Below are 23008 nucleotides of genomic sequence, written 5' to 3' on the forward strand. Positions count from 1 at the left end.
AGTTGCACCCCCGTGCAACCGGTGGCACCCCCGTGCGGATGCGACAATAAGGCTCAGCTTGGCGTTGCACCCCCGTGCAACCGGTGGCACCCCCGTGCGGATGCGACAATAAGGCTCAGCTTGGCGTTGCACCCCCGTGCAACTGGTGGCACCCACGTGCGGATGCGACAACAAGGCTCAGCTCGGCGTTGCACACCCAGTGCGATCAGGAGTGCAACGAAATCCCGGCAACGCACCCCCGTGCGACTGGTTGCACCCCCGTGCGAATGGTTGCACCCCCATGCGGATTCGATGACCAGCCCCGATCCCGGATATGCACGCCCGTGCCAATTGAAGAACGGCCGTGCGTGTCCGAAGACCAGTCAACGATCTGTGACGTCACGCAGTATGGTGGACCACCACCAATAATTGCTTAAAGTGCACGGTCGTGCAATCGGAGAACGACCGTGCGACACCGAAAAAGCATAAAAACAGAACAGAACCATTCTATTAGTAACTCTGGAATTTTGGAGAGCTTTGCAGGCGATTTTGAGGCTCCGAAGGCTTCTGCTTTCACTCGGATTCAAGCCACATTGCCCGGTTTTGCTCATTTACTATCCGGATTCTTAATCTTGTGCTTGTTTATGGTTGGGTTTTCTAATCTTTCCATGATTTTGTTAATCTTTCAAGCATTTAGATTAATATTTATGTATTATTGTAGCCTTTGGGCAAAAACACAACAATCCCTTGCTTGATTATAACCATTAGTATGTTAATCTATGTTTGTAAAGAAACTTTGAAGTATTTTCTATGATTATCTTTGATGATTAGTTTGCAACCTTGTTATTGATATTGATTTCTTGATTATAAGTAATTGTGTTGGATGATTGGTGCTTGGTTAGGTAAGATAGTTGAAAAATGAAGCTTATTTAATCATGTATTAGTAAACTTTAAACTTTGTTAACTAGCTTAACTTGGTTAAAATGTGGGCACCATGATACTCTAACGGGTTAGTGGTTTAATAAAATGTAATTATTGTTAATCAAGAAAGCTTGCCTTCACGGAAGGACTCTAACGGGTTAGATGGTGTTGTTACGAATTCTTGCCATGATTTGTTAGCTTAGTTAGTAGTTTCGGCCAAAATTGCTATCTTGGTGAATTTATGTGCAAGATTTGTAAAATGAACTCGGTTGTGATTTAATCTAGTTTATGCTTGTCTCGGTGGTTGCATTGTGTTTATCGGTGTTGCTTTCCTTGATTAAGTGAGGTTAGAAAACTCCTAACGGATGACTAACTTATTTTTAGGAGATTTTTGTAGACATTTATCAATTGCACGTTAAAGAACAATTTTAGGTGGTTAAAGTGTGTTTATCGTTTTAACTTTCCGAATGATTGTCATGTTAGGATTCCCGAAAGGGATACTAATTGTCTCGAAATGGAAAATTGACCGAATGCTTCTAGTGCCAAAACCGACTTAGTTGACATGCTTTGGTTGTGTATTAAGCAAGGCTATTTATATATAATTTACTATGTTTTATAAGTATTTATTCATGCTTACTTTAGTTTAATTAAAAACCAAAACAAATTATGTTTTTACCGGTAATTTAGTGACAAAGGTCTAGTATTATTTCTCCGCCCATTTCCGTGGATCGATACTTGGTTCTTACCGATACTTTACTACATATATGACGGGGTACACTTGCCTCTTTCGTGTGTGTTTTGATGTAAAAGTAATAATCACTTTTATAAATTTAAAACCAATTCGTGTGTAAATTCATTGTAAAAATATGTATAGTCGCGCACGTACCAGTGAACTCCTTGTCTAGCCAAATAATATCTTTCCACGTACCAGATAACTTATTTTTTGAAGGAATAAACATAACTGACCTTTATTCTAATGGATGGCTTCAACCACTTTAACCCAAAGAGCTCCCGGATTTTCTTTAAACTTCCATCACCACTTCGTTAATAAAGCGAGGTTTGCGCTCCTAATATCCCTTATCCCTAATCCCCCATACCTTTTTGCTTTTACTATTTTACCCCATGCAACCCATCTCATTTTGCACTTCTGGTTCTTTTTACCCCAAACAAAGTCCCTCCTAATTGCTTCAAGATCATTTATCACTTTTTTGGGGGCTAGGAATAGAGATAAATAGTAGTTTGGTAATGCCTCGAGAACCGCTTTCGCTAAAACAGTTCTACCCACCATCGATAAACATACGGCCTTCTAGAATGAAAGCTTAGAATTAAATTTGTCTATCATAGGTTTCCAGTATTTTATTCTTTTCATATTTGCCCCAACCAGAATCCCCAAGAAAACAAAAGGTAGTTTCCCAACCTTACAATTTACTACTCCCGCCATTTGTTCAATTTTCTCCTCATGGGCACCAACCCCGAATAAATTACGTTTACTTATGTTAACCTTCAACCCCCAGCATAAATAAAAACATCTTAATATCCGCTTTAAGTTTTTAATATTCCTATGAGACCATTCACCTAGAAATATTGCATCATCCGCATAACAAAGATGTGAAATCATTGGACCAACCCATTTTTTATCGAAACCCCTTTAAATACCCCAATCTTTACAGCCCTTTTCATTATGACATACAAAGCTTCTAATGCCAAAATAAAAAGAAAAGGTGATAGCGGATCCCCTTGACGTAACCCCCGAGATAATTTAAATTCATCCGTAGGCGATCCGTTTACTAAGACGGATGCTCTGCTTGACTTAAGGCTCGCCCCAATCCATTTTCTCCATAAAAGAGGAAAGTAGGGGTGTTAAATGGGTCGTGTTCGCGGGTTAGCGGGTTCAACCCGACCCGAACCCGAAAATTTTAGACGAACTCGACCCGAACCCGAAAATCGTTTCATACATATGAACCCGAACCTGACCCGAATATTCGCAAGCTGACCAGAACCCGACCCGTTCAACTCGATTTTTTTTTTATTTTTTTTTTCAGCAAATTAATATATTAAAATTAACATCTACTACAAAAAGAAAACACAAATTAGATAATAAAATTACATTAAAATCATTAAATCTTATGTCAATTTCCATTTTTAAGTTATAAGTATAGCATAAAATACACACCAAATTTAACTTATAACGCAAGACACATTGTAAAAAATATAATGCTACAGAAATGGGATAAATGGGTCAACCCGCCAACCCAACCGGGTTGACCCGAACCTGGCATGTTTAGCTAAACGGGTTGGCGGATTCAACATGAAACTGACCCGAACCCGTTTAGACTAAATCCAAACTCGCAAATTTCGTGTTAGGTTCGTGTCATATTTTCCAGTCGTGTCGTATCAGAAATTCACATTTATAGAGGAAAGTTCATAGCTTTTAAGTTGAAAAGTAGAAAATTCTAATTTATGAAATCGTATGCCTTTTCAAAATCTACTTTAAATATATTTAACCGATTTTATGACATTATTCCCAACCGGCCGGTTACCGTCGGTATCATCATATATGTATTGTTAAAACACTAAGACTAAAGGGTATGGGGGATTGGGGGCCGGCTGAGGCCCGGCTAGGACCGACGCCGGTCCCCCACAGCGCCCCCCTGGGCTCGGCTCGGCAAAGGCGACTCCCCACAGCAGGGGAGGCGGGCCTACTTTTCAAAAAAGAGCCGTTGTAACGGCTATGTTTAATTTAAAAAAATCCATTTTTCTATAAAACACACCCATTTTCACCATATTTTCCCCACTTTCAACTCAAAACCATCTCACTTTTATACCATTTTCTCCCCACTTTTATAAAAAAAAATTATCTTTTCATCCACAATGCCATCTAATTCTTGGTGGTCCTCGTCTTCGGATGAGGAAGATGAGATGTTTTTCGCAAACGTTGTGCTACGGGCGGGGCAGATTCTTATTGAAGAGGAAGAGGAAGAGGAAGACGTCTCGTCTGAAAGCGTTATTACCAGACGAATACGGATTAACAGAGACCGCGAAGGTTTATCATTAAAAAATTTTATTATCCTTATTCCTTATTTCCTCGTATTTATATATTTTTTTACGACAGGAGCGCACGAGAAATTGGTGAACGATTATTTTTCGGATGAACCACTTTACAATGACGAGATTTTCAGACACAGTTTCCGAATGAGTCGCCGGTTATTCACACGGATTGCTAATGATTTAGCGGGGCTAGACCCGTTTTTCACGCAACGACCTGATGCTCGAAATTATGAAGGGTTCACCACGTTACAAAAGTGTACTGCGGCCATTCGACAACTGGCGTACGGGACAGTGGCTGACGCTTTGGACGAGTACTTACAAATGTCGGCAAGAACTACGCGGGAATGTTTGTATCGGTTTTGCCATAATGTGGTGAAACTGTATAGCAAAAAATATTTGCGTAAACCAAACGCGTATGATGTTCAGCAGTTGTACAAGCTCATGAAGCACGGCACGAGTTTCCGGGAATGCTTGGTAGTATTGATTGTATGCATTGGGCGTGGCATAACTGCCCGACTGCGTGGCGCGGCCAATATACGCGAGGTGATCACAGCCATCCAACTTTGATACTTGAAGCCGTGGCATCACAAGATTTGTGGATATGGCATTCTTTCTTTGGTCTCCCTGGTTCACTCAACGACCTCAACGTGTTATACCAATCGGCGATCTTTACCGATTTCGTTAATGGAACCGGTCCGGACACCCGTTTTACAGTTTCTGGGGTTGAGTATAGACGTGGGTATTATCTTGCTGACGGGATATATCCGTCTTGGTCTACAATTGTAAAGACTATTCCATATCCCGAGGAAGAAAAAAGGAAAAAATTCGCCAAGCGTCAAGAAGCTGCAAGAAAAGACATCGAACGTGCTTTTGGTGTCTTACAAAAAAAATGGGCCGTCCTTGAACAACCGGCACGTGCGTTCACACCGAAGAGGTTGCGCCTTTGTATGTACGCTTGCATTTTGCTCCATAACATGATTATTGAAGACGAAGGTCGGGCGATTTGTGAGTATGATGAGAATGCATCTTACGGGAATACTGTCCCGGTTGATCCGCCACAACAGGATTTAAACTCGTTCTCGCTAACCAACGACTTCACGCATGCAAACCTTCAACAAGATTTGGTAGAACATGTTTGGAACAACGTTAACGTCGCGGACGGTGGCGGTGACGGTGACGAAGACGAGTAGTTATGTAATTGATTTTATTATCTTCCTTTATGTCTTTTTTTAAATCTAGTCTTTTTTTACAAATTTTAGGTAGCGTAAATTTTTTTTTAGGTTATGTAATTTTTATTTATGTTATGTAATGGATTTTATTATCTTACTTTATGTCTTATTTTTATGTAAATGTTGAATAGTTTTTATAAAAGTTAAACAAATAAAATGAATTAGGCTCATCCTCCACCCTCCTCAAAATGTATAAAGGCACATCCTTCATGAGATGTTGATGTGACACCTACGTAACAGCCCATCCTCATAGAAATGAGCCTCTCCATACCCTTTAGCCTAAGGGGATACGGTGTGGCAAATGAAGGTGTCGGTAAACTTGGTTTACCGAAATGGCAAACCATTGCCAACCAAAGTTTACCGATCAGATTTTGTTTCATGCGGTGAAGCTTTACCGATGCGGGAAAGGAGAAAGGAAAGAGAGAGGGGGGTATGAGGTGGGGTCCATTCCAATCTCAACCAATCACACTTTTTTCCTTTTTTTTTAAAAAATAGTTTACCACTTCACCAAGTGTTTAAACCATTGCCAACATTTTTCACCAAAGTTTAAACAATTTTGCCTAATTGACATGGCGCGCTCTCATTGGTCGGTTTTTTGGTTTGCCACTTTAAAGTGTTTAACCACTCCTTATACCCTAATAAGTTCAAAAAAATTAATTATCGCATAACTTCCTTGTATCTAAAAATAACCTTTTTACGGTTTTGTTTGGGTCAAAAGGAAATACCCATCCACCTGTCTCTGGTAAACCTCCACGTATAAAGCCAGTGGTACACCCACGTGGCGTAGCGACAAGACACGTATCCATACCTAACAGACACACACACATACATACATTTTGGATATGTTTGAATCAGTTAATAATTAATTAGATCCAACTAAGAAGAAACATCATCAAAACCGAAAGAAAATGGGTGCTGAAACATTTGTGGAGATTATACTTGCAATCCTTTTGCCTCCTGTTGGCGTTTTTCTTCGATACGGTTGTGGCGTAAGTCATATAAATTATAATATATATATTTCTAATTTTGTTTTTACTTACTTTGTGTGTGTGAATTTCATTTGATTTGATTGAAATGAAATGTGTAGGTGGAATTCTGGATTTGCTTATTGCTGACGATACTGGGGTATCTTCCGGGAATCATATACGCACTTTATGTTTTGGTTGTCTAGAATTAATTTAATTTAATTTAATTAGTTGTTTTTATTTAATTTCTTACTTTATGAGTAGTAAGTAGGTTGTGATCAAAGAATGAATTTAGGTTTTGTGTTGCATATATGTTTTAATTAATCATCTTTATCAACCAATCATGTATGTATTATTAGTTTATTACATGACATCATATCATGATAAAGCTCAAAATTGATTTGACGGATACATGAATATGAAAAGGTTACAAACATGCATTGTATACAGTGTTGGAAAGGTATATGTACCACTTTCAGAATATGTAACTTATGGATTAACTGCTCTTGTCATAGTTATTAACTAGGTTAGTTCCTCGTGTGTTACACGGGTTGAACAATCTAAACTATATAATAAATATTTCTTGTAAATCTAAACCAAAGATGGAGACGTTTATATACCAAATTGATATAAATGAGTTAATATATTTGAGTGTGTTTCCTTTTCGTCAAACGCAATTTAAAATTTATGGTTAGATAATTTATTAAAGAGTAAACTGCCGTTTTAGTCCTTGAGTTTTTGTTCAAATTGCCATTTTGGTTCAAATAGGTTTTTTTTTCTCCTCTGGGTCTCTGACTTTTCCTTTTACTTGCCATTTTGATCATAGTGTTTAACTTAGTCTAAAAATCAGGTTATAATTAGAGGTATTTTGGCATTAAATTATTATGAAGTTTATAAATTATGTTGTAAACTACCCCTGGTTATCACTACACAATAGTTATGCTAAAAATACCTTTGGTTATAACCAGATTTTTAGCCTGAGTTAGTCAATGTGATCAAAATGGCAAGAAAATGGAAAAGTCAGGGATCCAGAGGAGAAAAAAAAACTATTTGGACTAAAATGGCAATTTGGACCAAACTTTAGGGACTAAAATGGCAATTTACTTTTCATTAAAAAAATATGTTTCGTTAATAAAAAATTATGAATTTTTTCTAGAAGAGATTAAATTAAAATTAAACTAAATAATAATTAACTATAAGAGATTAAACTAAATAATATTTAATATGAGAGTTATCTATAATTAATTAAAAGAGATTAATTAAACTAAATAATAATATCCATGAGATATGGCCTAATATGATAACAAGTGTCCCAAAATTAGTTTCTTTTATTATTATATATAGTATAATAAAAATATGTAATATGATAACAAAATTCAGCACTTTCAAAATATGTTATATGGTTTTGAAATTATTTAAAAATTATCTAAATAGCTATTTTTAGTTATGGTTTAATAAATTTTCGTAGTTATAGGCTAAAATTAGATTATATTGGAGCTAACATTGCAAACTACTCTCTCTTTGTGTTAAAGTACATTAAATGAGTTATGTGTTAACATGTTAACTCAATGTTAAGAGATTAAATTAATTATTATTTTCTTTTTTAAATAAAAACCTAATATTAAAGTGTATTAAATGAGTTATATGTTAACATGTTAAACCATTTTCTTAGAGTGGGACAAAGTGAAATAAGGAAAAAAAAATGTGTCACTTAGGTGAAGTTAAGTTAAGTTAAAATATACCCAAAGGCTTAATAGCCATCTTTTTGGTAATTTAATTTGATACCAGTATCTTTATATAATAAAAAGTTCCTTTAAAATATCTTTTGGTAAGATCTAATTAAAAAATATAATTATTGTTAGGCTATAGGGTGTGGTCATGACCACTATGACCCTCCACGTCAGTGCCTTGTAACTCACCTCTAATCCACCATCTAAAACTACTACCCTAAGGGTGTGATCATGACCCAAACCACTAGCCCCTTATTTATTTTAATTTATTTTTGTCTAAAGAAAAAGGAAATGATTTGTTGAAAAATAGAAAGGAGGACCATGGTTGCCATGGTTTAATCTATGCAAACTATGATGGATCAAATAAGTGGGGTGGTGTAACATTTCATTCATGTTCCTAGGTGGCAAATAATGTCTCAACCATGATCCCCACGCCCTATAGCCTTGTAAATTATGAATGAAAAATACATTTTAAGTAAGGATGGATTTTGTGAGAATGTTTAACAAATTTAGTTTAACAAAAAATATTAGGCAATCTAAAGATATATTTGAAGTAACGGCGAATATAAAGATAAAAATTTTAAATTAAGCAATGTTGTTTTTTTGTATTAATCCGATTTAAAAAATAATAAAAATCAATTTTGATTAATTTTTAAAAGGATAATATTATGTTGACATGTGACATTATTAGGGCTACTTTGCCCTGGAGTTTTTTTAAAAAAAATTATGTCAAAATGTAGATCAACTGAAAATGTACATAAAAATAAGCTCGAAAACGCATTATATTTGACCCGACTCATTTATAGAAAAAAAATTTACGTATAATCGTAGATCAAACGAAAACACACATAATAATAAGCATAAAAACATATTATATTTAATCCCGACTCATTTACGGGATAAATTTACATAGAAGCGTAAATCAACTTGAATTTAGACCCACGTGTACATAAAAATAAACATGTAAAACTCGATTAAAAAGGTTTTAAAAAGTTAAAGGTTGTAAGTGTCAATGTTAAAAGTTGAGGGGCAAAAGTAAAAAAATAGAAAAAGACAAAAAAAAGGAAAAAAAAAACAAAGCAAAAAGACAAAAATAGGCTCGCGGGCGAAGGCCGAAGAGTTCTCAATCAATTAAAAAAAATATTACTGTAATTTTGCTAAGAAAAAAACTAAAACGATGATATAACTGTAATTTTGGGCTCAGGACAAAACTTTAATTTTTCAGGACTAATGAGCGAGTGTTAGGCAGCTCCTTTAGACGAAAAAAATTAAATCGAGTCAACCAATTAAAACAAAAAACTTTTATAGTTTTGCTAGAAAAACTAAAACGATGGGGAAAACGTAACTTTGAACTAAGTGGGAAATCATAATTTTGTTTCAGGGATAAAATCGTAAATTAAATGGACCAATGAGGTTGAGGGTAAAATCGTAACTTGGCTGTGTGAGAAAAGAAACTAATGGCAAAACTGTAAATCTAAACGGGACAAAATCGTAATTTTGAACCGAGGGCAAAATTGAAATTTTTAGTCGGGAAGAAAAGGGTAAATTTATTTTTAAATGTGGGTAAAAACATAATTTTGAACAGATGGCAAAATCGTTATTTTAAGGAAAAAAAACCTAATGGCAAAACTGTAAATTTAAACGGGGCGAAATCATAATGTTGAACCGAGGGAAAAATTGAAAATTTTTAGTTGGGAGCAAAAACGTAAATTTATTTTTAAGTGAGGGTAAAAGCATAACTTTGAATTGATAGTAAAATCGTAATTTTAAACGGGAAAAAATCGTAAATTTGTTGGGCCAATAGGGGAGTGTCATGCATGATTATAAATATAAACAGGACAAAATCGTAATTTAGCAAAAAAAAAAAATTGTGGGTGGCAGGTCGCCGCCCAATTCAGCCAATCAAATGAAAGCACTATTGTCGTCCATGGTTTTTGTTATAGTAGATAATATAATATAGGGTGAGAGTTGGCTACAAAGTCCATTTTTCCTACAAAGTGTAAAAAGTCGTAAAATACCATAATGTTAACCATAAAACAAACTCAAAACCCCCCAAATAACAAAGTGAAGATTACTAAACGCCATATTTGTGGGTTTTGTGTTGTGTTTTAGATGATAAGGCTTTGATTATCGAATGACTAATATTAGTGTGTTTTATGTTGATTATCCTGTTGTGTGTTATATTTATAGTTCTAGGATGGTGTGTTTGAAGTATTTATGGATTGTTAGGGTTTGGATATTGTGTTTTAGTGATCTTCACTCTGTTATTTATAGGTTTTGAGTGTGTTTTATGGCTGAAATTGTGGTGTTTTATAACTTTGTACACTTTGTAGAAAAAATAGACTTTTTAGCCAAACCCCACCCATATAATATAATATATAATGTTATTTTAGTCATATTAGTTAAAGCTAAAATTAGTTTTCGCGCATATGGGGAGAGTTAAGGGGCTGGTGGCGGTCGAGTAGTCGACCTTAACCACAGCGTCCGGAGTCACGGTGATTGGCACGTCATTCCTTACTGTTAAAAAAAAATCAATATTATTTTAGTCATGTTAGTTAAAGCTAAAATTAGTTTTATCATTAATTTCATTAATTACTTTTTACATAGAGATTTTTTGTCCAATTAATCAAACCCCCTAAATTAGATATTAGATATAAATATATTTTTTTAATTTGAATTGTAAACTAAATATGTATAAGAAGGATTCATATATAAATATGATAAATTTGATTCTATACTAAACAATTTAAAAGGTAAATATAGTAACCATATCGTATTCAGTTTTTTTATTTTTCCAAATTTATCAACCGATAATTAGATTTTCTTTGTTTGTGATAAAAATAATTAAGTTATGTAAATTTGTGTAGACATTTTTGAGATTACATAATTTCTATAGTCAAATCCGTAAGATATACGGTTTTATAACCTATATAATAAAAAAATGAACCATTCTCTAATCATCTGTATACGTAAGTGCAAGTAATCCGACTTTGAAGGGTTAGATTTGGGCATTTGGATACGAAAGTTGTTCATAGTTATAGCTTGTGACAAAATTCTTTCAATTAGATTCTGCCTCATGATTTATCCATTAAAAGTATATCATTTTTCACATGATTTGCATTATATTTGATTTCACAGAGAATATATTCTACCGAATACTTTCACAGAGAATAGGTTAGATTGTATAGGTTGTCTTTTACATATATCTCAAATTTGATAGCTTTTGGAAATAGGTTTTTTCCTTGGAAAAGATATATATCATATGCGTGATATATATTCCTTTCCATATATACACATATGATTTTTACTATTTTATTTCTATTACTTTTTTAACAGCAATAAATTCAGTACACAATAAACAAAATCCAGCAGAGACCCTATATATGTAAAAGAAACAAAAGGCGACTTACAAGAGAGTATGCATTTTAATTCATAAATAGTTGAATATGCACCAACTTATCATGACACTTGTCCAATCAGCTCAACCAAATCATAGTATGTTGATTATAAACCATTTCATCCTATGTCACAACTTTCTAATGCTCCTTTCACAAATTTACTTGGATGAGAAAACCCTAAAAAATCACATGTAACAAGACGTTTTTTATACAAATTTTAGGGCATATAATATACATACTAGGTTAATTTTTTTTTTTTTTTGAATGGCAGTATTCTATTCAAAACAACTAACAAGGAGCTAGCAACTACAAACAAGCACAAAAACAAAACAACAATACAACAGACAAACGAGAAACGACTCCAACTGGTTTTGTCTAGATTAACCTTCCTCGCTTGGTGCTTAATCCACAAAAAACCCACTGACTTCAGCTCCTGTAAAATACCTTCCGCCTTGTTCTTTTTGTGATTAAAAATCAAGTTGTTCCTTGATTTCCAGATTAGCCAACACGCCATAAGCATGACTGGCTGAACCATTCACTTGTGAACCTTATTGTCATCTACTGTTGCATGACACTTGAGAATACTAGGTTAGTTACATGTATGATACACGAGCTGAACTAATATGTTATGTAAATAAATGTTTTGAATAAAACTATAAGGAAAATTAATTAAAAAAATACAAAATTGTAATTATTCTAATTTATATTAAAGATACACTTTCTATAATGACTGACATAAATTTAAAAAAACATTCTAACAGTGTATATATCCCAAAAGTACATTTGTTATAAATAAATTATACATATATTAAAAACTAAACGTAATGAACAGTAGAAGGCTATTTTTGTAAACTTTTTGTCAAATCAGTTTAAAAGGAGAAGCAGCCAGAAAATACGGTCGTGAGATTTAGAACCCGATTGAGAGAAAGCTGTGTCGGAGAGAGATAAAGCTGAGAGACAGACAGAGAGTCCGATGATAACGATAGTTCCGCCGGTGTTACAACCTTCTCGTCGGCGTCAATAACACTTGACGACGACGTTTTAATCATTGTGGTGGCGGCGAACATGGTTTGTACCGAAGAGCGACGAGGTATGTTCGATCAGATGTTGCCATAGCTCTGACAATGACGGCGGTCAAGCGGTTAGGGTTTCGATCAACTTCCGGTAAGCCCTTTTCTATTGCATGTTCACTATTTTTTTAGATCGGTTGTCACTGAACCTTAATCCAGCGACTAATGTTGATCTGATGAGTAAGTAACGTCTGCTGAGGTTTCGGTGAACGGCCAGGAGAAGATTTCAGTGAATGGGTAAGCACACAACCTTAATTATGCGTATTCCTTCAGTGTGACGGTGATGATGTTGTGACGGTGTGGTTGTTAGGGTTTGTTTGCCCTAATAAGTCGTTCTCAAACCCTAGGTGGAGATAAGAACTGATGGTGGACCAATGAAGATTGATAAGGTAATTTTAACTGTTTTTGATTGTTTGAAGATGGCTTTAATATTTGAATTGTGAATTAAGTGTTTGATTTGTTGTTTTTATGGTAATTGGATTGTACTAATTAGGGTTTGTTTCAATGGTTTAGGCTTAGTTGGTAAGAGTGGGTCGAAATGGAAGTTATGGAGGAGTTCTTCGGTGGAAATCGATTCGGGCTGGAAAGGATTTAAAGGGAAGTACAGGGGAGTGGGATCGGATGGGTCGCATTCGAGATAATATCTCCCGTGCAGAAGAGGCAACAAGCTGAATGGGAAGTTGTATGTTCTATGTATATGGCATTGATTTGATCTTTGAATCAATGATGATTTGCAGCTGTTCTCTCTTTTTTGTTGTTGAAAAGGAATTTTACATTCTATTTTTGATATGTTTGCAGCCACCAGGAACAATATATGCTTTGAAGATTCTGAGTTTCAACAGCTAATGCAGGAATGAACATGTATGTACTACTTTAATATTTTTTAAGTTCTCAACTTAGACATTCATTTTGTTCTACAGTGTTCGTCGCTGGTAGAATTGCCTCTGTTTTGTAGTGTTCGCCGCTGATGGAGCTTTTAGGTTCAACCCTTTGCTCTCACCCGGATGGACCATTTAGCCTATTTTGGTGTATGAACTGTCTAAATGAGTAAAAAATTGCATCACTCTTAAGTCACTTTATTCATCTGCCCTGCTATGATTGCAGGTAAAGTTTTGAGTTTGGCCTGTATAACCTAATCGATGCGTATTGGTATGAAAAATTGTGAGTTGTTTGGTTCTTATTACAGATTCAAAGGGCAAAAGTTTGTTTAGTCTTCAGAGATAATTTTCATAAACAAGCAAGTTGATTTAGTTTCCATAAAGTTTTTGATTGTTTCTTTTGGTTGGCTAGGTACCCGGACTAACAAGGCAACCAAAAGACACGACAAAATCTTTTGTAAAGCTTTTGCACCAAGGCTATCAAGCCACTAACATAACGCAAACTCTTATGCTAAACACCTTTTGTGCACAAATTATTATACATACTAAATTACAACTTACAGCCTCATCAACTTTCGATGTCTTTTTTTGGCCACAAGATTTACAGATGCCACTAGCTGTTGTATTCATTGGTCGGCGATGGACACGTGTATTTCCTATCTACGGTTTTCTCTATTTCACTTTGTACCAAAAACACACACACACACACTTGACAAATTTGGCTAACTGATGTCTTGTCTTTTCCAATAGGTTTGATAGCCAAGTGTTCAAATAGTTAACAAAGATTAGTTAGTCACGTCCTGTGGCTTTAGAAATTAAAAAGGGACAAATTCTAGCGTATGGATAGGTACGTTCTTATGAACTTCTAATCATAACCACACTTAAGTTCGTCTATGGGTTTTTGGATGGGTTTTTGGATTGATACATGGACACATTAAAAAACTTTCATCTTCTATTTCCCTTTTATTTAAAAAATATTGGATGTCTATAGGTAGCCTATATTTGGCTGTGAAAGTTGATGATGATGATTAAGATATATTGCAGTTTAGTAACTATTAACCATGTTAAAATACTATCAAGCACTTAGCGCTATGAGCCACCTTAAGAGTTCACTGTAGGGAATACAAGGTTATGAAATCTATGTTTTGTACATGTGTAAAAGATCTGCCAAACAATACAACAATTAGTGGTGTTTGTTTTTATTTCATGAGGTACACTACATATTGTTTTATTTTAATGATGGCACTACCGTCTTCTTGGTTAATTTTTGAAATTGTCATTTCATACCGAAATTTGCATTACGAACTATGAAGGTAGACACTAAAAAATGCATTTTCCAACTGTAGTCCAAATTTTAGATAATCAAATGGGTTTGCAATTTAGTAACATGTATATTTTGCATGTAGGCAAATAGACGAATTTGACCTATGGAACGTCGCGTTGTCGTTGGAGTTTCATAAATCACAGCAGGTTCTTGGATCTCAAAGAAATCAAGACTGTTAACAGAAAATCAGAGAGAAGGAAGACACACGGTGTTATTGCTACACGTCGGTGTTCCTGACTTGTCTATGATACTAAAGGAGGAGTTGAGAAAAAACAATCGTAAGGCAGATGGCGGAGAAGATGATTTTGATGAGGATATGTACCGTGATAATCTTCTAATACCGCTGCACGGGTATTGTGCGAGGGGGAGAATTGCATCATTGTCTGTTGAATCAGGAGGACAAATTGTTCAACATCACAAACAACCATGCTTAGTCTTCTGTAATATGGCATGGTAGCTTCATTTACCTACCAGAAATAGTCACATTTTGTAATATAGTATCTACCTTTACAGTTAACAAGACTAATGCAACTAGAAACACTTGCACTCTGTACACAATAGTTCCCATTTTAGATAACAAGAACGACAAAAAAATTGACGCCACAACGAGCATGGATAGTAAAACTACTATCTATATTAAAGAACAAACTAAATGGATAGTAATAAGTTATTTAAAAAAAAGAAATCTAAATACACTTTCTGAAGTTCAAATTAGTTGCATTTAAAATAGAGTGTTTCTTTTGTATCGTGGGCTATATGAGTGTCAGTGTCGTGGCGGTACCCTAAAGAACCGTATCGATATCTGCTAGATGGTTGTTTTATATCGATGTAAATCACGTGTTAATATTTTTTTGGTCATATCACAGTTTTATTTATTTATTTATTTATTATTTCCTCTTTCAGTTGCTATAAAGAGTGTTGGTATCGAAACGATACCTCTTAAATCCATGCCAAGTAACGCCGGAAATCCCCGGCGCAACGCGCGGGTCCTAATACCACTAGTTATAATAATTATTCTAATCCCAAAAATAATACTCAGAGGTTTTATCTTGTATTATGTGCCATATTTTCAACGGGTAAAGGCTACAAATAATTACCATCTCAAAACTTGAGGTCTTCTTGATTACACAAATGATTTGTGGCACGAAGACTTTGATACTAGGTTTTATCTTTACATATCTTTAATCATATATCGAGTCGGGGTCTCACTGGAATCAGCCTCTCTACTTCTACGGGGTAGAGGTAAGACTGTCTACATCTTACCCTCCTCAGACCCTACCTTAGCTTTGCTATTGGTGGGATTTACTGAGTATGATGATGATGATATCTTTAATCATATAGCATACATGTTGGGTAAATCACACAGCAAACATGACGTATTTTTAATCATATGGCAATCACACAACAAACAACAGCCATTAGAAAAGGAATATAATTAGCACAAAAACAATGCATAACGCTTATTGGATTAGGGCAATGACCTATGCTTGAACTCCCAACTAGCAACAGTCATTTGTTTGTCCAGGAACAAAGTTGTCATGACAAAATTTTCAGTAAGACTCCACACTTGAAGATAAACCCAATTCCAAAGACGTTGAAATTAAGCTTATATATGTATAATATAATGAAGTATTTTTTTTTTGTTAAAAAAACATCAACAAAGGATTACCCTTTACATCAAAGCTCCTTAGGGTCTGTAAGGTTGGTCCTTGTACACAAGAATTTCAACCTCAGGTCTGGTAGGTTACACAATCCAAGTTATCCGCAAGTAATGAAAGTTAATGGGTCTAAAGCATTTAGAATAAACATAGTGTGTCCCCGCTCTAAGGAGTCCTGGAACACATAAAACTGTATGCAATTGTTAGTTCTCGTTTTGGTGTCATCATAAGTATGTTTAATAACATAGTGATGTTTAAATTGGTCAGTTACTTCCGCATACTAGAAAAAAAAACTTAATTTTATGTTAGTGTATTGTGGTTACTTCTCTATCGACCCTGTGAGCTAATTTCATAAATTCACATATGAAAAATCCATAATAATTTTAATCACGATTGATCACCAATGGTGGTCTTATGTTGTTTCTTCTATAGAGTACAAAGGACAATATAAGACCCATTCGGATTCAGAATTTGGATTAAACAAGTATAGTTGATCTATTGATACCTAATATGTTGTGTTCAAAATCAGAATATATGGACATACGAATTTGTTTGAATAACTCAATGTTAATGTTCAAATCGTTCAGGATGAAAAGTACGTTTAAAATTAACAATCAAAACTTTATCGATAACAATTTTTATTTGACATGATATGGGAAAAAGAAATGTGTCATAAGCGTATATGACTAATATAAATATATAGATATTTGAAACACATAAAACTACACACATGTTCACTTATGCAAATATCTAGTTGTCTCTTGCAAGAACATGAGGTGCAACTATCACAATAACATTATGAACCAACAAAAACAGATTATTAAGGAATCAATATTTAAGTAAAATGCTTACCAATTCCTCTTTAGGCACATGAATACAAACTGAATCAAATACATATTGACAACGAATCTCAATTTTAATGAATTTGTGCAGTGATGTTCCAGAGCATGTTCACGCTTGTAATAAAATTACCTTAACATTCAAAATTTCTAAAGCAGGGGTTAAACAAACTTACCTTAACATTCAAAGAACTGGGCAACGATGCCCCTGTATCTTTGGATTAGTTTTTCTTCACGAGGTATACATTATCAAACAGATACATGGTTAGAAGAAACAAAGCGAGCATCAAAGTGGGCAAACTTAAGAGATTTAGGGTTAATCGAATTAACAACATTCAGACTTAGGAGATATAGGGTTAAACCGAATAAAAGAGATTTAGGGGTTCCATCACATAAAAGATATTTGGGCGGTGAAGATATTAAGGTTTCCGTGAAGTGAAATACCAAAGGTGAACATAAGGGTGCCCAAGGGTGCCACATGTCAGCATATCAGACACCCCTAAATAGACTACAATAAAAGGAGGAGGTTGATGGGTAGCCAAATCTACTTCTATTTTTGTTTATTATTATAGAGTTTTTCAAGTGTTTTGAGCAACAAAAAAAAAGCGTCGAGTGGTTTTTTTAAGTTACATATGTAACAATTTGTTGTTGTTCAGTATTACACACCTATTACATAAGAAACACATTCTTTAAAAAAACCGTTTAACACTTTTTTTTTGCTTACACACCTATTACATAAGAAACGTATTCTTTAAAAAACATCCGGCCCTTTTTTGGTTTTTTTTTTTTTTTTTTTTTTTTTTGCTCAAATGCTTGAAAATATGTATAACGCATGCCTTAAAATTTACATAAAAACGGCTTGTTACATAAGGTTTTCTAGAGTTTTCTCATTTTAAGAGAGTTTCCTATTCATACGTAGTTTGTATATACACATATACACATGTATACACACATGTGTATTGACGGGTGGTCCATAGGACAACCCTTAAGTGTGTTAAAAGACAAGTTAATCCCTCATTTGATCACGTAATTGTCTTGAATTAGATAACTACAGTTGCTTATGTTTCAGGTGCGTTTGGAGCTTAAAACGAGGGAAAACGCTGCTTTGGATGGAATGGAATGGAGCGAATTACACAAGGATGGAAAGAAGAAACAACAGAGAAAACTCAGGGGTCCACCGTAAATTACGGTGGCTACCGTAATTTACGGTAGCCCCTGAATTCCCCCATTTCCCAGCGTAAACCAGTAAAGATCCAGCGTAACAACATTGAAGCTACCGTAATTTACGGTAGGTACCGTAAATTACGGTAGACCCTGACCCAAAATGTGTAACTGCCCCTTATTAAACCGTTTTCAAGTGTCTTTTCATATCTATCATCATTGGGAACGTTTCTCTGGAGTTCTTGGGCGAATTTTAGCTAGTGCAAGTGATTGGGAACATTTCTAAACATTTCGGTTTGTATTTTGATTTGTATGAACTTTGATTTTGTTGGAATGATGATTCACCAAACTATGTCCGGCTAAACTTTCGGTGATCATCTTAGGTGAAGGTTTCTTACGGCTATGGTGTGTTTATCTTTATTTCTAGAATAATAAACTTGGTGTGTTTTGCTATGTTTATTATGGTGCATGAATGTTTGATTGTAATTTTTAATTGATGTTTTGATGCTAGTCTAAAACGTACGTTCTTGGTGTCATTGACAATCGAGATATCACAGGAAGGGTTAGGGTTGGATATTTGTTAATTGGTCATCGGGTAATAACTTCGCGTTTATATAATCTGAGTACTTCGTTCCCTTTTATCACAACAAATGTTTATGCATGAGTTATGTCTATGTAACTCTTTCTAGTTGGATTTATGTGCAATTGTTAAAGGAAACTGGAACCTAAGATGGTCATTTTCTCTTAATCTGTTAAACAACCAATTTTGATTTACAATTAGTTAGTAATTTAGTTCTCAAAACCAAACAATCCAAACTCTTGAATTTTAATTTCTGCAAATTAGTTTAATTGTAGTTAATTCACAAAGCTATAGAATGAACACACTTTCCACAAACTCCCTGTGTTCGATACCCATTTGCTGCTATCTATTAGTTGTAATTTGGATTAAATTTGCATGTGACTACGACAACACGTCATGTATATGTTTAAAACGTGATGCAAAGATTTTTATTAAGGGATGACTAAACTCATCAAAGATGGTATACACTATATATAATTAATAAGTAATAAAACTGGTAAGGCTAATGAAGTGTCAAAGATTAACTCAAGACTCAAATAAGCATGTAATATCTCTAACTATGATAAAAAAAATTATATAGATTTCGAGGCACATATCAATCTAATGTCCTTAATTTTAGAACCGAAAAACCTACATAATATCCTCCTTTTACATTTTCTTAATCCTTTCTACTCTAGAAACATACCAAAATAATAATATTAGAAGTTTTTTGCTCCCAAGTCAACTTATTTCATAAATAGTATTAAAAGTGGATGATTGCCCTAACATGTCCAGCATAACCTTCATTGTATTTTGAGTTAATTACACGAAGGGTCCATGTGATTTACACAGATTTCACCAATAAGGGTACTTTAGTCTTTTCAAGTTGGCTTTTTCCCATTTTCTTACTAAACTACCCCATTTCCCTTTTTCCCGCAAAATTAACAATTTATGGAACACCAAGGTTCTTCAATAATGACGACCTGTACTTGTGGACGAGTCGCGGTTGTTTCAACTTTATGGACTAATCACAACACAGGACGACGATTCTACTCCTCTCCTAATCCAATAAGCTTTAAATTTGACAAACTCACTTCTAGTTTTGTTTCTAATGTTGTTTCCCTTTTACATGACTATATGTGTCAAATATTTCCAGGTTGGGTTGACCCGTCTAATGCCTATGTGCCTACGTGTTCTTCGCGTTATTCTTGGCCTTACAAGAATAAGAAATATGCTTGAGCATGAAATGGATGAACTGCAAGCTCAAATTTGATAGAAGAAAACTATGATTTTTGTTCTTTTAGCATCAGGGCTAAAATTTGTAATGTTAATATCTATATAAGAGAAATGTTTGGCTATTTCTTTGAATAAGTTTCAACATATTTTGAAGTGTGAATTGCATGAAAATGTACAACTTGAAGAATTTTAAAATACATCCTCTAGTTGCTATACAATATTAAAAGCATTTACCTACCACACTTTCAATGCATAAATGATATTTAATCTTGCAACCAACCCTACGAATGTTCCATTTATTATTGCAACCAATCCATTGCATTAATGTCACTCCTATGTCCCATTCAATTGTTCAACCAAACCTTTGCATGGATTATATTACTATGTTGCTCCTGTCTAACAAAAGACACTCTAAGGTTCCATGACCCCCAACACACCTTACACTTATCGACTTTGCCTTTTAACTCTTTCACCTCACACTTATCAACTTTGCCTTTAGTGGCATTCAGATTTTCAACATGTATATTACTATGTTGCATTCAGTTGTTCAACCAAACCTTTTCATGGATTAAATGAAGTGCAACAAAGTGCATCATAAGTTTCAAATGCACAATCAGAACCAACAAATAATGCAAATAAGTTTTACCAAATGAAGGTGCAACAATCTTCAATATAACATGTTGTATGCTCCATTCAGTTGTTCAACCAAACCCGTAAATGTATCATTTGGTGTAAAAAAAGTTCAACAATATACCAAAACCTTCAAATGTACCATTTGTGTCAAATTAAATGCCACAATGTACCTTGAGAACCAACCTATTATGTAAACTAGTTTTACCAAACACATTTACAGTATAAGAGCAATAAAATTAATTACTAAATGCCATACAAAAGCAGCCACAATAGAACTATCAAATACATCCTTAGAAGTCGTCTTAACATTACAACCCAAAACAACTAAATGTCATACAAAAGGTGGCAATCCTAACAACCACAATCGCCTAACATTACAACCATCTTAGTACCAAACAGTTAAGTAGTTAACATAACAACCCAAAGGTGTTATAGAGTAGTTCCAAAACAAATAGTTAAGTAGGAACTCTTTCACAAACATTAGGACCACCATCACCTCCTACACAAATTATAGTACCGTTCTCATCACCTTCACAAACTGTAGTAGCACCATCACCTCTCTTACCTTTACCTTTGCTGCAACTCATTGAATTGTGGTCTCTTTCATTGCACTTCCCATATTTCACAGTCTTCCCTTTGACCATTTTCTTTTTTTTTCCAGTTAATCATTAATATCCATTTAGCGCCTTCTCTTTTTTTCTTGGGCCTACTAATTTGGTTGTGTTGCAATGGTAGGCTTTCTTGTGGGACATTGGGACTTTGGCCACATGTTAACACCATTTGATGGACCAATATTATAGGATTATACTTCTTTCGAAATGTCCAGCAAGTAACATTGATTAAGCCATGACTTTAGTGCACCAACCTCTTGTCCATTTAAAACCATGTCTCAATTTACTACAACTTGATTACAAGTGATCTTGTCAATTTCCACCTCCTACAACTATAAACTTTATGAGCAATATCTTCAATAAATTGTTCCTGACCATTGTTTACCAAATACTTGTAGCCACCATTCCCTTTTACAATGCACCTTTTCCATTTTTTTATACCATCCAAGATTTTTGTTGCACTTAATGTCAATGGCCCCTTAGACTTTCATTGGAACTTGATAACATTGACAATCCTCTTCATTATGTAATCCTCATAAATTCCAAGCATGAGATGATTGGTTTATTACTCCCTTCAACAATTTTGGATTCAACACTTCACACATATTGTTTACTAGAACATTAGGTTGTGCTCTACCTATAAAGTTCCATGCCAAAGAAGATTGTTAGTACATTCAACTATGTTTGCAAACCAATCGAAGAAGTAAATATGAGTATGAGTACTTGTGAAGTGGGACTTAGACAGTTGATGTGGTGGTATGTTTGCCAACCGATTGAAACCTTCTTCATTGTACATCTTCAACTCTTCTATTTTTGCTTAAAACTCAAGAATTATCGGACAATTACACATTTGAATAAATGTGTAAACTTTATAGTACTTATTAAGAGGTTATTAAACTAAACTATAAATGAATATGGTTGTTACCTGTTGTTGTTGCACAACTCGAAAAACAATCTTCAAACCCTTCACCCCTCTATTTTTACTTCATATTTTGATGATATTGGCAAAATCTATGTTCTACAATAGAAAATACTTTTATAATAGCTTCTATGTTTCCACCATCTACGTCTTCTCATTTGTAGTCTGCTTTGAAAATGTATAACACCCAATGACAAACAACCTTATCAAGCCTTTTTTAATTGCTACATGTGCCTACCTTGTCAACCTTTTTTTATGGGGGAGCCCTACTAGAAGATTCTTTTGTGATGGGCTCTAAGCAGTTTCACTCTCTCAAGTAGGCCCAATAACTGCTTCATTCTCATATTTAGGGTTGGGCCCATTCCTACCTTCATTGATTTGAATACCAAAAGGCCCATCACCTTTCATGTAGCTAGGCACATCGCCTTTACAAAATTATTCTGATCTTTCTCATGTGATTTCTCAAAAATGACAACCCTCTCCTAGTTTCAATTGCATGTTTATTGATGAGTTCCTTGGCTTATTGTGTAGTTCCAAACATTTAGCCCACATAGAACCTTACTTGGCTTATTGTGCAGTTTACTCGCAACATATAGTAATATGTGGAGAGAAGATCGAATATACAACAAAGATTCAATGATTGACTAAAACTCGCCCAAGATAATGTCAAGTGTAAGCCATGTCCTAGTAGTCTAGTGGTAAGGTGTGTGCCCCCGATAAAGTGGTGTGAGTTTATATCCTTACAAGTTCGAGGTTAGATGGTATTTAGGTGTAAAAAAATGTTATTAAATAAAATAATTATAAAAGTAATGGAGTTAATGAGGCGTCAATGATTAACTCAAAAGTCAAA

The 23008-nt window shown here is 34.6% G+C and overlaps 2 protein-coding genes and 1 long non-coding RNA gene across 4 annotated transcripts; all 3 read left to right on the plus strand.

Moving 5' to 3' along the window:
• Positions 1-3771: 3771 nt before the first annotated feature.
• On the plus strand, positions 3772-5138 carry LOC110944321. Its single transcript, XM_022185982.1, has 3 exons — positions 3772-3943; positions 4013-4294; positions 4378-5138. Exons 1-3 carry the CDS (start codon positions 3772-3774, stop codon positions 5136-5138), a joined length of 1215 nt encoding a protein of 404 aa, XP_022041674.1.
• Positions 5139-6037: 899 nt separating this feature from the next.
• Positions 6038-6378, plus strand: LOC110863704 (salt stress-induced hydrophobic peptide ESI3). The gene is made up of 2 exons (XM_022113049.1): positions 6038-6166; positions 6265-6378. Exons 1-2 carry the CDS (start codon positions 6086-6088, stop codon positions 6346-6348), a joined length of 165 nt encoding a protein of 54 aa, XP_021968741.1. The 5' UTR covers positions 6038-6085; the 3' UTR covers positions 6349-6378.
• Positions 6379-12246: 5868 nt separating this feature from the next.
• On the plus strand, positions 12247-13919 carry LOC110863705. 2 transcript variants are annotated; one of them, XR_004859968.1, is made up of 3 exons: positions 12247-12729; positions 12854-13368; positions 13445-13919. It is a non-coding gene; the product is annotated as an uncharacterized LOC110863705 (long non-coding RNA). The 2 variants fall into 2 exon arrangements; XR_004859969.1 differs by having other exon boundaries at positions 12247-12434; positions 12614-12729; positions 12854-13476.
• The last annotated feature ends 9089 nt before the right edge of the window (positions 13920-23008 follow it).

Source organism: Helianthus annuus, chromosome 6, assembly GCF_002127325.2.
Source record: "Helianthus annuus cultivar XRQ/B chromosome 6, HanXRQr2.0-SUNRISE, whole genome shotgun sequence".
Classification (NCBI taxonomy): Eukaryota; Viridiplantae; Streptophyta; class Magnoliopsida; order Asterales; family Asteraceae; genus Helianthus; species Helianthus annuus.

Coding starts and splice junctions, on each gene's coding strand:
- LOC110863704 (XM_022113049.1), top strand. CDS start 6,086: ATGGGTGCTGAAACATTTGTGGAGATTATACTTGCAATCCTTTTGCCT. Junction 6,167..6,264: donor TTCTTCGATACGGTTGTGGC/GTAAGTCATATA, acceptor TGAAATGTGTAG/GTGGAATTCTGGATTTGCTT.
- LOC110944321 (XM_022185982.1), top strand. CDS start 3,772: ATGCCATCTAATTCTTGGTGGTCCTCGTCTTCGGATGAGGAAGATGAG. Junction 3,944..4,012: donor GATTAACAGAGACCGCGAAG/GTTTATCATTAA, acceptor TTTTTACGACAG/GAGCGCACGAGAAATTGGTG. Junction 4,295..4,377: donor GGCAAGAACTACGCGGGAAT/GTTTGTATCGGT, acceptor GATGTTCAGCAG/TTGTACAAGCTCATGAAGCA.